Below are 13,963 nucleotides of genomic sequence, written 5' to 3' on the forward strand. Positions count from 1 at the left end.
GACATGGACCTATAAAGTAGCTCTTGGAAGCCACAGTTTTTCCTTTCCCCTCTTCCTTCCCTTTGAAATTGGGGAAATTTACTGTATCCTAATGTCTGTTCAGTTTTAGATGCTTCTGAGAAAGCAAGGCAAACACTGTTCAGTATTATGTCACTGGAATATACGAAGCTTTTCTGAAATACTGATTTCTCACACCTTGTGAACCTTTCTGCCTAAGAAATGCAGGGAATTGCCATCCCTCTGGCTTCTTCTCTGAGGCAGCACTGACTTGTATTAGGAGGATTTTTTTTTTTGGCCAGTAGTTCCCAACTTTCATGTTGTACCATGTATTTATCAGTGCAGCACTGAGACCATCTCACAATGCAAGACACATTGCATTGCCTTTTTTCTTCTATTTCCCTCTTTTTCAGCTCCGGAGACATCCTTCTGGCTCCTCAGGGATGATGTCACCTAATCTGCATTCCTATCAAAAGAGGTCTTTGTTGGAAATACCTGACAGTAGGCTGGGTGAGGAGCAGAGTTCAAGCATCTCTCCCTCTAATGGAGTAGACAGAAGAACAACGACGCTGTACAATCATTTCACATCAAAGAATGATGAAAATAGGTAAACTGAATAATCAGGCAGTAGTTTGTAATAATAACTAGATAGTATATCTGAGTATCACTGAATAATCAGGCAGTGTTTAGTAATGTTTTATTAGATTGGTAAATATCTGCCTTAGGAAGCAATGAAACTTTCATATGCACAGAACGTTTTGTGGCTGCCTTATTCCTTCTTTTTGGATTTGATTACATTTAGTTGTCTCAATGGGTGGGCCTCTATCTCCTACCAGCATCCTTCACCCTTCCCTTTCATTAGATGCACAAGCAAATTGCAGTTGTACATTTAATGCATCCAAAGCACTAAAAGGGTGTTTTATCTGTGTGTCACAGTTACCAATAGCTAAACTATTGGTTTAAGTCTTGCTAGTTTTCCTGCAGGAAAATATGTCTTTCATATGTGTCATTTAGGGGCTTTTATTTCTCAGCAGTGTCTGTATTATGGGATCACATGCCTCTGTTTTCTGTCCCTCTCAGATCTTTTGAAGGTACGCTGTACAAAAGAGGAGCTTTGCTGAAAGGTTGGAAACCTCGCTGGTTTGTGCTGGATGTGACAAAACACCAGGTAAAACCTTTTTAGATGATGGACTTTTTTTATTATGTTGTTGCTCCTTTTTTATTGACTAGGTTTGTATAGATTGGTCTTAAAAAGAATATTAGTAATGATGATTTTCAGTTGTGATGTGTGCTACATCATTCATGACCTATCAGTGTTTGTCTTGTGTATCTTGTAGCTGATACAGAATTCTGAGTGGACAGAAGGATTTTAGTATTTTGCCTTTTATTTTTTAGAAAGAAACATATTGGAGTATTTTATAAAAATATATTATTGTGTTTTTAAAATATATAGGAGTATTTTAGATTAGTCAGTGTCATGTAAATTTAGTAGCAAAATTACTCATAAGTGTTTTACCTAATCATTGTGCTAAAAGGAGCACCAAAAATAGACATCTGTTGGTCTAAACTTTTTATCCAATTTACAGTGTATGCCAGAATTCTGCAGTAGAGATTTATGGTCTTGTTACTTCAAATAATGTTGGGTCATAAGGCAGTAAAATATTCTGAGCCAAATATTCCACAAAGTGGTGGTTATAACTCCTCAGACTCGTGTATGCTTTTGTTTAAAAAACATGTTAATTTATTGTAGTCCATACACTTTAAAATATGTAATGTCAATAAAGACAGGCATCTCTTGAAATGCTAATTGAGTACCTCAAGATCAGTGTGGTAATTACCAACAAATGTGCTGTTTATAATTATTCTTCCTAATATATCCTATATATCTTATATATAGGAGAAAAGGTTCATTTTGCAGGAGAAAAAGATACTCTTAAATTTTTTGTATAACCAAATAACCTTCTGAGTATGATAGATGCAGGAGTAATACAGGTCAGTCCTACCCGGAATTCTGTTGTTTGACTTTTGCTGTGAAAGATTCTGTTGCTATTTTACATTGGCTTATGGGAATTTGTTGGGGTTTTGTTGTGGGGGCTTTTTTTGGAACTTGTTTGCATGTTGGAACTCAGTTTACAGAGTGATTAATATACATATCAAAGTATCTTTGCAAGGAGGGAAAAAAAAAAGCACAGACTTTGTTCAGCCTCTATGGGCAGTATAGGAAAATGTGAGCTTTCTGTGTGGTTTATAATTATCTAAAATTACACTTAAATTTCTGCTGATCACTTTAAATTCTTGAAATACAGAGAACAAGTGTTTTACCAATGCCTCAGTGAAGTAAAGCTTTTGTGTTAGTTTTATGTGATGACCAGTGAAAAAATGGTTCTGCTTTCCTGCCTCACATGCCCTCATGCCCAGAGCAATCCATGACAGTTTGCTTGTCTGCTCTGGAGCTCTGGGGACACAATACTCTTCCCTCAGCTCCTAGTAATCTTTGTGCCTCCCACCCTTAGCAGTCAATGCCCCCAGGCTGTATCCAGGAAAAGGGAATTGATCTGAAAGGTCCATCTAAAAGCATGTCTGGGTTTTCTTCTCTCTCGTGTTCCAGCTGCGATACTACGACTCTGGTGAGGATACGAGCTGTAAGGGACACATAGACCTGGCAGAAGTGGAAACTGTGATTCCCGCTTCTCCAACCATTGGAGCTCCAAAACATGCCAGTGAAAAGGCATTTTTTGATGTAAGTGTATCTGGTCTTCACTTGATCTTTATGTGAAACTTCCTTCCCATGGTGTGTTTAAGCTCCTGCTTCCAGTTCTGCTAGAAGGTGTGAGCTAGGAAAGAGATGTTGTGCCATCTCAAGACAAAAAAATTTCACGTATCTGGCATCACTCTCAACAGCAATAGTTCAAAAATGTTGCATTCAGACCCAATTGAGTATTGCAGTTTAAAGCCTGCAGGTTTTCTTTTCCATGTGCTGACATCTTTGTGTCCCTGTGTTTCCTTTGCAGCTGAAGACAAATAAACGTGTGTATAACTTTTGTGCCCAAGATGCACAGAGTGCTCAACAGTGGATGGACAGGATCCAGAGTTGCATTTCAGATGCATAGAAAGGAGAAAAATGTTCCATGATAAAGTCCCCATTAAAGCACCTCATCCTGGAAGAAACAGTTCTGGAATGTTACTGACACACAACCCACCTTCCTTACATTTCAGCCATAAAAGTTCATAATCAGTTCTTTTCTGTTTAATAATTATAACCACTGTAACTGCTATTTTTTTTTTTCTGCAGGGAGGACTTGAAAAAATAATATTCAATTTATCCTGAATTTCCTCTCTCTTCAGAGGAAAAGAAAAGTGGGCTGTATTTGCACTAGCATCTGATCCCAGTTTTCTCATTTCAGAGCTATTCTGTTAGGAAACATGTCCAAAGGAAAGTGTAGAAATTTTCCCTTCAACAATAAGTGTATTTCCACTTTATTTCTATTGTATTTAGATTTTTAAGCAGAATGTTCTTATTTCCAAGCTAGTCATGAATAAGAGGGAACATGTCTACAATTCCTAAAAACAGATAAATAAATGAAGCTTGTGAGTCCAGTGACATACACACCAGGTTGCCAATAGACAGTTGATATTTTTAAAGACCAAAAAAGTGAAATTGCCTGATGCCAGACTTTCAAGTGTCTTCCCAGTGTGCAGGTCATTCTCTAATCTCGTGCTCTGCTGAGTGCTTCTGCAATGTTGTTATGGAATTTCAGAATCTAGGGATTACCTGAAGACCATAGATAGCACTTTTATTTTAGATTCTGTTTGCAATTCCAATGGGATAAACTGAAGAAAACTGGCTGACACTACCCTGGAGCAATGGAAAACAGCAAACTAGGAATTCAGTAGATGAAGAATCTCTTGTGTGTGAGTTATATGTGTTAATTTATATGCTGTTCTGCTCACTGTAAAATAAAAAATAACAAACATGATAATGCACTAAACAATGAAGCAAGCACTTGCACTGAAGTCTTTACAATGCAGACATTTTGCAGGACAGAGGTAAGTTATTTGTAGCAGAACAAAACAAAACTAGCTAGTTAACAGCATTTACAGATATTAGATATGTACATAATGACGTTTGAGGTGTCGTGATTTGATACTTTTTAAACATTTTTTTTGCACATTAATTGGAAGACTGTTTATAGATTTTTACTTTTGATGAACTTGTGTTTGTTCTGCTTAAAATCCTGGCGAAACATTTTTAATATCCCCAAATTAGTTGAAATTTTACAGTCTACGAATAATGAGGACTTTGAGTAGACTATGTAGGTAATTAAGCCATTGTTTTTACTTTGAAATGTTAATATGTTAAATAGCACACTAATATTACAAAAGGTCTGTATATATGATTCACTATTTTCTCATTTTTCCAGACGTTCTGCTTGTAATTTAATGTCAGCCTAACCAAACTGACTATGCTTACAAGGTTTTTCAGTTATTAAATTTTGTGGGTTTTTTTATAACTAATGTATTTTGTCAGAAAGGAACATAGATTTCTCACTACACACAATAGGAAGTGCAGCTGTTTTTAATGCATTTGCAATTTCAAAACAAAAATATGAAGGATTTTTCTAGCATTTTTCAATTGACAAATTTCCACCTGTGACAATGGTGTTTGCACATTTGTATTTTTCTTTGTATATGAAGTACTTTTATATGTACTTTGTAAAATACTGATCCTGTTCTTAGGTTATATGAAGATATACATACCACTGCTTATTTTGTAACTGGTCAGTTTTAACGCTTGTATGTTATGTGATATATGTATGCTAACCATCTTGGAATAAATAACACTCCTTAAGGAAAAGTAAAAACTTTCCTTTTACTGTAAAAGAGAAGAAAAGCTAAACCCACCTGATGAAATATTCCACAAGGGCACAAGACAAATCCTTATTTACTCTGTATTAAGAATAGTGGGTGTATTCAAAACTTTTGTATACTTGTAAATATTCTTACCTAAAAGTTGCACTTGGGCATCCCTAACTCAAACACTTGTCAACAGTAACACTAAAGAAATCAGAATTTAAAGCAAAATTATCATTCTAACAAGTCTCAGTGTATAGCCTTTACCAAAAGGCTAAATACATGTAATGTTCATACCAGAGTCATTGAATAATGACGTTAAATATATTTTTAAAAAAAAAGATTCTGTATGGTATCACCACCATAAGTCAACTGCATACTTTCACCCTGAGACGTATCTCACTCATATCACCTTATGCAAAAATGATCTGGTTCCTAAAAAAGAAACTATAAAAAAAAAAATGGCAGGGTCTTACTTGAGACTGTGCATGTAAATGGAATTCCTGAGTGTGGTGTGGGACAGCAGAGTCCAAATGGAAAGGGAACGTGTGACGGAGGCGGGGGACCCGTGGCAGTTCTGGGATGCTGTGGTGCTTAGAGGACGTGGTTTGCATATTGAGCTTGGCATGGATGCTAATGTTGCCTTAAATGTTGATCTCAGTTTTTAGTGTCTGTATTGATGGAAAATGGACTTGAGCAACTTAACTTAAAAATACCCAAATAAAAGCTGAAATGGGAGACGTGGTATTTGTGGTGTCTGTGTAAGGAATGTACAAGGGAACGGTAGAAAAAGGCTCTCGGTGTGAGGACACAAAGTTTGCAGTGTCTCTGGAGGTCTCTCCTCTGCAAAATGAAGATTTCAACTGAGACTTGGAGAAAATGTGGACACGTCAGCATAGCTTAAGGTACGGGCTTTGCCACTGTGTTTCAGTTGTAACAGCAGCAGAGAATTAGGAACCTAGAACGTGTTTGGGGAAAATGCTGTGTACAAAAGGATTCAACTTCAAATTTGAACGTTTTCTGGAAGAATTCACCCAGGAGTTGGGGATGAGCAGAGGTGCTCCCTCTGCTGTGTCACATCACTATTCCCACTCTCGGTATCAGAACATTCCTACTGGAGAAAAGAGAATTACAACATTGCAGGTCTTACAGAAGGAGAGAGGATTGTTTGTCCTTCTCTGTGTTCAGTAACAAAACATCCACGGCGTAGGTGGAGGAATGAAGCGAGTTCAGGCTTTGAAGAGTTGTTACTGGAGTATTTTATCAGTGATTTCTCTTTCCTATCTAACAAGTGTTTTCTATAAAAACCCTTCCTTTTGATGGAGCCTTAGAATTACTACACTAAAAAATAAAATACTTAGCATGCCACACGTGTGGGTCACTGGTTATGTAATGGTACACAAACAGCTAACAGACCCAAGAACAAATGTTCAAAATTTTGTGTCACATCCCACACACATTATTTGTATCTGATATTTTGTGAATTTCAGACATAACAAAAATGTGGTGGTCTTGTCCAAATACTGTCATTTTGCCTTTTCATCCTGTAATATTCTTGGAGAATATTGAAGTGGCTGCACCACATTTCTCATTTTTCATATTTGTGATCATCCAAATATTTTGTCTGTTCATGATTATCCTGTGGTTGCTTTGGAGAGTCAGAAAACTGGAATTAATCTACCCATTCCCCGGTAATGCTGAAGTTCATGCTGAGTATCACTGTCACACCTACTTTCTGGGGTTTGTCTGTATTTGATCCGTTTCTTCCCCAATTTTGGCTACTGTGCAAGCCAAGGGCAATGGTAGCATCCACATTCTGATTTGGGAAATTTTCATCTTTGAGTTTTTCCACATCCAGTTTCTCATTAATTGACTGTTCATAAGGATGCTGCAAGTTCAGTATTGTTTCCTCTCTTCACGTACCAGTCCACATCCAGGGGGAAATTACATTTTGTCCAGTTTCAGCTTGCATCACATAGTTCAAGATTCTTCCTTCCTCTTCAGATTTTGCTTAGAAGTCAGAATCTGCCCACTTAGAATAGGAAATGTTGCTTAATTTTGGCACATTTTCAGTTTTTCCATTGTCTACTCTTTGGTGAAGATGTTGTGTTTAAGTGTCTTTTAAGAGATTCACAGAGAGATGATACTTTTATCTGTAAAACAGGCAATAGTAGGAAATGTAAATAGTTAGGCTACAAGCACCACAGTACTATCCTGGAAGGAGATTCAAAGGTAGCAGTTCCTTCAGGTATTAAGTACTGCTCCTTCGTGCCCCTGTGCTCACCTAGAAAAACTTAAGAGGCATAGTCTTAATTTATTTTATTTATTGATGCCTTGTTTATCAGCATATATTGAGCAAATATCAATGAATACTTTGTTATTTAATGAATTTCTCTCACTGTTCCACTCAGAATTCTTGTAATTCAAGCCTGTCACCAAACAGGAACTCCAAAACTTCGTAGTGTCCATCTGAATTCTATTAATTGTCCAACATTTATACAAGGTGTTGTCCAACATTTATACATCCCTGTTCACATCAAGACCTCCGGTAAGTTCAAATTGATAATATCATAAAACTGTGTGTAATTATGAGAGAGGCTCAGTATAGTGAGCCACAGTGCAGGTAGAACACTCTCAAGTTTAATTAATTGCATGCACAGGCTTTGCTCATGTTGCATTGCTTTTGTGCCACCACAGTAGTTAAAACTTAATTTTACTTCTGCTGTGCTCACATTATCCCTCACATTAAGTATTTTGATGCAGCAGCTGAAGCAAGTGCCTGCACTAACTTTTCAATCAAAAATACTTTGACTATTTAGTATAAAGCATTCAAATCTTTGTAATATTTCATGCTGTTAAATGATTTGGAATTCAAACTTTAAACAAAATACTGTTGAAGACTTGGTACTGGAATTGCCATTGGTTTTTGATTAAGTTGGGCAGCCTGTGTCTCCAGGATGCTGGTAAGATTCTTTTTATATTCTTTTTTAATTTTCAAAGAGCTCTTATTTTCAATGCTTCCTGAATTAGGGTAAATCATGTATTTGCTTCAAAACAATTAAGTTCAAAAATCTCTTCTATTTTTGTACTTAAAACAACTAGTTTTCTTCATCTTTAAAAACTCTTTTCTGACCAAAAAACAGTCCAAATTTAAGTCAAAAATAACTTGGTTTCTTCCACTTTAGGCCCCTGACTGAAAGGGAAGCTTGCAGAAAGTCTTCATCTGGTATGAGTACGAAAAGCTGGAAAATATCCCATCAAGTGCTAATGAACCAGAGCCAGGAATAAATTGGGGAGCTGGTTTTGGTCTGTGGGATGGTGTCACTGACCACTGAGTGTGTGATGTATGTGAGCTGTGTCAGGGCAGGCTCTAGGTTTTCTGACAGACTCAGAAAGTGTCATTCTGTTGCTACAGCAGTCAGACATCTGGTTTTAACCAGAAATCTGCATTTTGCACGCCCTTCTTCATGCAGAGGCCTTTGAGACTTTGTTTCTTCAGTGACACAAATTTCTGGAGAGAAAAATAATTTTTCAGATAAACTGGTTTTATCAGTTATTATTTCAGTCATTAAAACCACACAGCTGACCACACAGCGGCAGGTGTGACAAGTTTCTCAGCCTAGGAACAAAACCCAAACACGTAGATATTTCCTGTGATGCTGAATGTGTTTTACTTCAAAGACTACTGCACACAGGTTTTTGTCATGCAAGCAGATTTTCTGTTTTTGCTATCAAAACTAAATGTTGCTGTCAATAAGGTCATGCATACCCCAGCAACTTGCTATGGACTGCCACTAAATTCTTTTAGCTGTTGTCTGAAAGGCCTCAATTGAAAAATATTTCTCCTCAGGCCTAGGTCACTGCATGCCTGTTGCCTTTTGGTGTCCAGGTATTTCCTGGAAACATGGCTCTGTGCAACTTTCCCACTTTATCTTTTCTCAGACCTGCTCCCCATTTCACAGTGAAACATTATGCATATTTAATTCTTTTTAATTAAATTCATGCAATACTTGAGATAAGGAGAGCTTTCCTTATTTCTTGATAGTATCTCAAGAAAACTGATAGCTTTATTTGAAAAATATGTCTGTGCAACCCAAACAGAGTTCCTGCAGTTTCTATTGGGACTGCAGCCCAGCGATTTCTGTTAATTTTCATTATCAGTTTGAGCTACATGAGAGTGTGTTGAGGCCTCCAGTGACACTGCAAATCACAAGTGACTGTATTACTGCTCTCACTGGAGTATATTAGAAGCTAGGATTTTAAATAAAACTCTTCTCGCAGAGCCATGATGAAAACTGCATGTCAGGAAGTGGAGAAGGGCACGGGAAAAGCAAGCCCCGGCCGGTTGCTGGTGCCTGGTACAGCAAGGGGGTGATGCCAGTGTACAGCAGAGAGGAAAACAGCAGAAGGGAGCAGCTCAGTGCATGTCCAGCTGGGAGACAGAGGAGCAGAGCATGGACAGGAAACAGGCGGTGCCTGGGACACAGCGGGTGTGGGAAAGCTCACAGCGCAAATGGGAAGAGCTGCAGGTGAGCAGCCCTGGAAGCGGATCCCATACAGCCACACCTTCAGCAGCAGAGAAAGGCTTCCCATCTCCTTTGCTTCCCTCAGGCTAGTTGCTTTATCTGTTCCCCAAAACCCTTCTCCATACTTGTCTCACTCTCTGTTTTGTTTTTTGACCTTTACTTGTCTGATCAGGTCTAAATTTAGCTGAGAAACTTTTGAGAAGCAAAGATGATCCACGTTAGCTCATTGCCTAGGGTTGCCTTGAATGCTTGCAGGTGCTCTGATATGCTGCAAGCCAAAAGGGAAAAGTTCTTTGTTTCTCTAAGTGCTCTGAAACCAGTGGCTAGTTCAAGTTGTGCATGTATCTTTTGGAATTTTGGGGAGCTGAGTGTGGTCTGCTGGGCTGCCATAAGGGCTAACACTGGATCTGAGCCTGGATTTCAAACACCCTCGGCATTTGACATGTGATTATCACTCTTTGGAATTGGATTTAACAGCACTGGGGAAAGAGGTCACCGTGAAGCCAGCATCAAGTATGCTGAACTCTGGTCTTTGGAAATACCATTGCTAATGTTGCTATCAGTGTCTTTCCAGGAGAACATCACAGCTTTGTTTATCAAAAGCCGACTTGGCCAAATTATTATCAGCTGCTGGAGATGGGTACAAAGGATGCACTGTCAAGTCTCCCCTTGAATTTCCAAATTTGGGCCATTCTTTCCATGATGTAACATACTTATCTGCTATATGGGTATTCTCAAATGTGGAATAACCTATAATACAGGATTTTGTCCATACAGTAAAATATGGGTGCCTTTGCCTTCTGTTTATTGCTTTAACCAAAACAATTTGATTATATATTTTCTTGTCTTTCTTCAGTGTAGCTGAGCTGCCCAAAAATTGCTACTGCATTGTTCTATCCTATTACTAATTATTGCTAATGTTATTTTGAGATATTATGTAATTAATATTGTTATTTTCTGTAGGACAGAATTCCTAGCAGTTTGAAACACCAACACCACACCTAAAACAAAGTCTCCCTTGGTACATCCACTGAATGTTTTTTTCAACCAGAAACCACATAGTAAACATGCCTGTTCCATTTCATCTGCATTTCATAGGGAAAAAGAAAAATATATGATATGGCAGTAAAAGTGGGCTGAAATAGCAATGCTAATAAGTACTTGAGGAAAGAAATGCTACTTAGAACTGTTACCTTTGCTGCTCTTAAAGGAACTTGGTAGGTAACACAAACACTTAATTTTTGGACTGCTAATATGGGCTTAAAACAAATCTCAGCTTCTGCTGTGTTAGGTAAAGCTGTTCCTTTTAAAGACAAAAGCCCAGTGACACTGTGCACTTCAACAAGAAATAGTCATAGAGCCCTTGAAAAAAGAGGACAGTTAATATACAGGAGTTCTTGCCAAATCAGAAATTAATGTAATCAAACTCTGGTTTGCAAGGCTAGAAGAGAATGGGAGTGGAGAGAGAAACCTGTAGTCATTTTTTTAGAACAAACATGAGTAGCAGTTACAAAGAGAGGTGAGTACTTGGGAAAGAAACCCTCATAGCAGCCAGCATCTGAATTTTTCACTGCTGGATTAATACTAATATGGTACAAAATACTTTTAAATGATGAGCGTTACCCTACATTTCTCTATAAAATGCAAAGTCCAGGCCTTTATGAGAAGGCATTTACAAATGCAACGCGTGCAAAATAAGAAAAGTCTAAAGTAGATCCTAAAACTCTTTGCCCTTGCCTTGTTACACAAGGTGGCATTGAACGAGGAGAGGGGCAGAGGAGTGGGCAGGGCAGGCAAATGGAGAAAATGGGAAAATTGCTCTTTATTACAGAACTTGAAAAAGTTCCGTACTGCTTGGAAGGGCACAGGGTGGCAGAGACCCTGGGAAAATGGAAGACTAAAATTGTCAAACCCAGGCAGGATAGAAATTATAAACTGTGTTTTTATCTGTTGTCAGTGCCTTTGAATTATGTTTCAGGTGCATGGCAACTTTTTTTTTTTTTTTCTGAAGAGAAAGACTGAGAACAAAATTGGGGTTGAAAAATATGCAATTTGCATTAATGTTATCATTTAAGTATATGTTATTTAAATTGATATTTTGTTACTCTGAAGGGGGAAAGAGGATTGCCATGAGATCCACAGGTGACAATAATGCCCTTGCCAGAAGCATGTTCTGGATGGATGGAATGGCAGGGAGGAAATGGCTGGAGCCACCATGAGCCAGCAGAGCCCTAAACGGGATTCTGCCAAAGGATGCTCCAAAAGGTAACTGTGGGCACGTGGAGTTTGGGGGAAGTGCTGGAAGTTTGGATTGACAGTGCAATTCCAGGAATTGTTGTCCTCTAGAAACTGCTAAAACATGGAAGGCTTTTGAACAGTAATAACTCAGTTTGGGGAAGTCTTCTGGCGTGGTATTTTGGAATAGGGTGTTGCTGTGCTTGAGGGCATGTTCTGTTCTGGATGGTTTGTTGCAGCCTGCATTGGGAAGATGTTCACAGATGGCTCTTGTGCTAAAGGATTCCTATATCTGGAATGAGAGATTCCCTGGTGGGTTTTTTGTGTGCCATTTAACATGTCACCTTCAGCCAGCCTCATAGGGAGCGCTGAAGTGTGTGGGGTAAGACTGAAATACCATGATCCAAGTGCTGAACCCTGCCCTGAGAAGGGAAGCTTCTATGAATTATTCAAATCATTGTCCCAAGAGCAGCTGCAGGACTCAGTGGAGTGTTTGGGATGTGTTGCACTGGTCTCTCACAGTACATTTTATGCAGAGTTTGCGGATAGTGCATCCTGCTGGAGCTGATCTCTGTCAGCTCTGAGGTAAATTCAGAGGTGCTTTCCCTTCCCTTTAAGTGGTAACACCTAGAGCTTTGCCAAGTCCTAGCAAAAGCTGCTAATATGCTATAGAAATAGAAACTAGCCAAAAGGTGGCTGCAGCTGTTGTTTACTACATTATTGCACAGTTTGGTTCCATATGTGCCTCTGTGGAAAAGAAGTGCTTCAGAATCAGCAAATAAAAATTAAACAAACAGGAGAAGATAAGTGAAGCTAACCCACCTTCAGCATCTAATTTGTACATTACACCAGAGCCTTTCTGTATCCAATCCCAGCTTCCCAAAGGATTTGGTGGAGGTCAGAAATACCTCTGAGCCTAATCATGTCAGTGGAATTCTTCCACATTAAAATAAAATACCAAATCTGCACATATGCTGAACGTGTTGAAGTAGTGTGGGATAAAAGACAGTTTGGACATTCTGTTAATGTGATGGAGAATATTTTGATGTTGTAATTTGCTCTAAAAGCATGTGTAAGTAATTGCTGCATGAGGCACTGAAGTCAGACTGACTCTTCACAGATGCAACTTCCATCTCCCAACCAAGGAGTCTTGACTCATTTTGCAGTACAGTGTGTTGGAAAGCATTGATAGGTTTTCCTCTTGTTAACTATGTTTTATGTTTTATCTGGGAAAAAAAATCATACTTCTGCTATGTCAGAAAACATTTTATTTCTTTAAATTCTGTTGCAATGATGAACAACAAGAAATCTCCGGTGCTCAGAGGAGATAAGATTCCTCTGTTCTGATCCAGGGAGGGTATATTTGCACACTTTGCATTTTGTGCATTACACATGTCATTGACATGTGTGTGACATGCCAATTGAGGCAGAATCTTCTTTACATCATGTAAAACAGCTCATGCTAGAAACCATGATAAGTGTGTGGCAAACTGGAGAATTTACTTGTAAACTACAGGTGAATTCCATTTAGATGGAATTTTGGGAGGCATGGAATAGGATGGAACCTGCAGTCAGCTCTTTCCCTGTGCAATAGGATGGATACATCACCTTAAAGCACTTTTTAAAGATCCCTCAGCTACTGTGTTTTAATGGCTGTAGCAGTAACTTCAGGTAAGCCAAGCATCTTCCACAAGGTGGATCTTTCCTTGCTTTGCTGCAGCAATTTTGGATTTAGCTGACTCTCAGAAGGGATCAATTGCTCTGCTCCTGAGTGATGCTGTGGCCAACTAGAGCATTTCTCTGTGATTACATGAATATAAACAGCATGTATTGCATCCTGCAGCACTTAGTTTGACTTACAGCAAACTTCCTGAATGGCATTGTCAATGATAAAAATATTTGGAGCTCTCCATTGTCTTGGCACATTCTTTGGCAGACCCAGTTCTTTGCTGTCATAGGTAGCAAAATTCAGGAAAACGTGCAGCTGAACAGCTGTAATATATGTGGGACCAGGAAAAAGTCTATTCTTAGTTCCTTTGGTTCTTTACTGTTATTTCTGAAGTCTTTTTCAGGGGGTGAAATTATGGCCTGCTTGGCCATTATGGCCTAATTATTTGGCAAAGCTCGCCCTGAGTTCAGCAAAGCAGAGGTTCCATCCCTCATGAAGGTTATCATATCTGTTAAATTGAGTTTGAGCTCCGGTCACATGGAAACCAGTATTTGCTGTTATTATTAAAGCTGCTTTTCTTTCAGCAGAGTACTTTGGAACCATGTTTCTGTCCTCTCTGGATTTACCATCATAATTTCCAAAATACTGTGTTCTGGAAAAAGAACAAAAACAATACATGTTAATA

The 13,963-nt window shown here is 38.6% G+C and overlaps 1 protein-coding gene across 1 annotated transcript in view; it reads left to right on the plus strand.

Annotated features, from left to right (window-relative positions):
* SBF2 (SET binding factor 2) overlaps positions 1 to 5,588 on the plus strand; it is a 233,166-nt gene extending 227,578 nt beyond the window's left edge. The window contains 4 exon segments of the mRNA XM_068194618.1: positions 411 to 604; positions 1,078 to 1,165; positions 2,606 to 2,737; positions 3,009 to 5,588. Of these exon segments, the coding sequence (XP_068050719.1) occupies positions 411 to 604; positions 1,078 to 1,165; positions 2,606 to 2,737; positions 3,009 to 3,107 (513 nt within the window). The 3' untranslated portion in view covers positions 3,108 to 5,588.
* Positions 5,589 to 13,963: the final 8,375 nt, after the last annotated feature.

The sequence above is a fragment of the Anomalospiza imberbis genome, chromosome 6 (assembly GCF_031753505.1).
Source record: "Anomalospiza imberbis isolate Cuckoo-Finch-1a 21T00152 chromosome 6, ASM3175350v1, whole genome shotgun sequence".
Lineage (NCBI taxonomy): Eukaryota > Metazoa > Chordata > Aves > Passeriformes > Viduidae > Anomalospiza > Anomalospiza imberbis.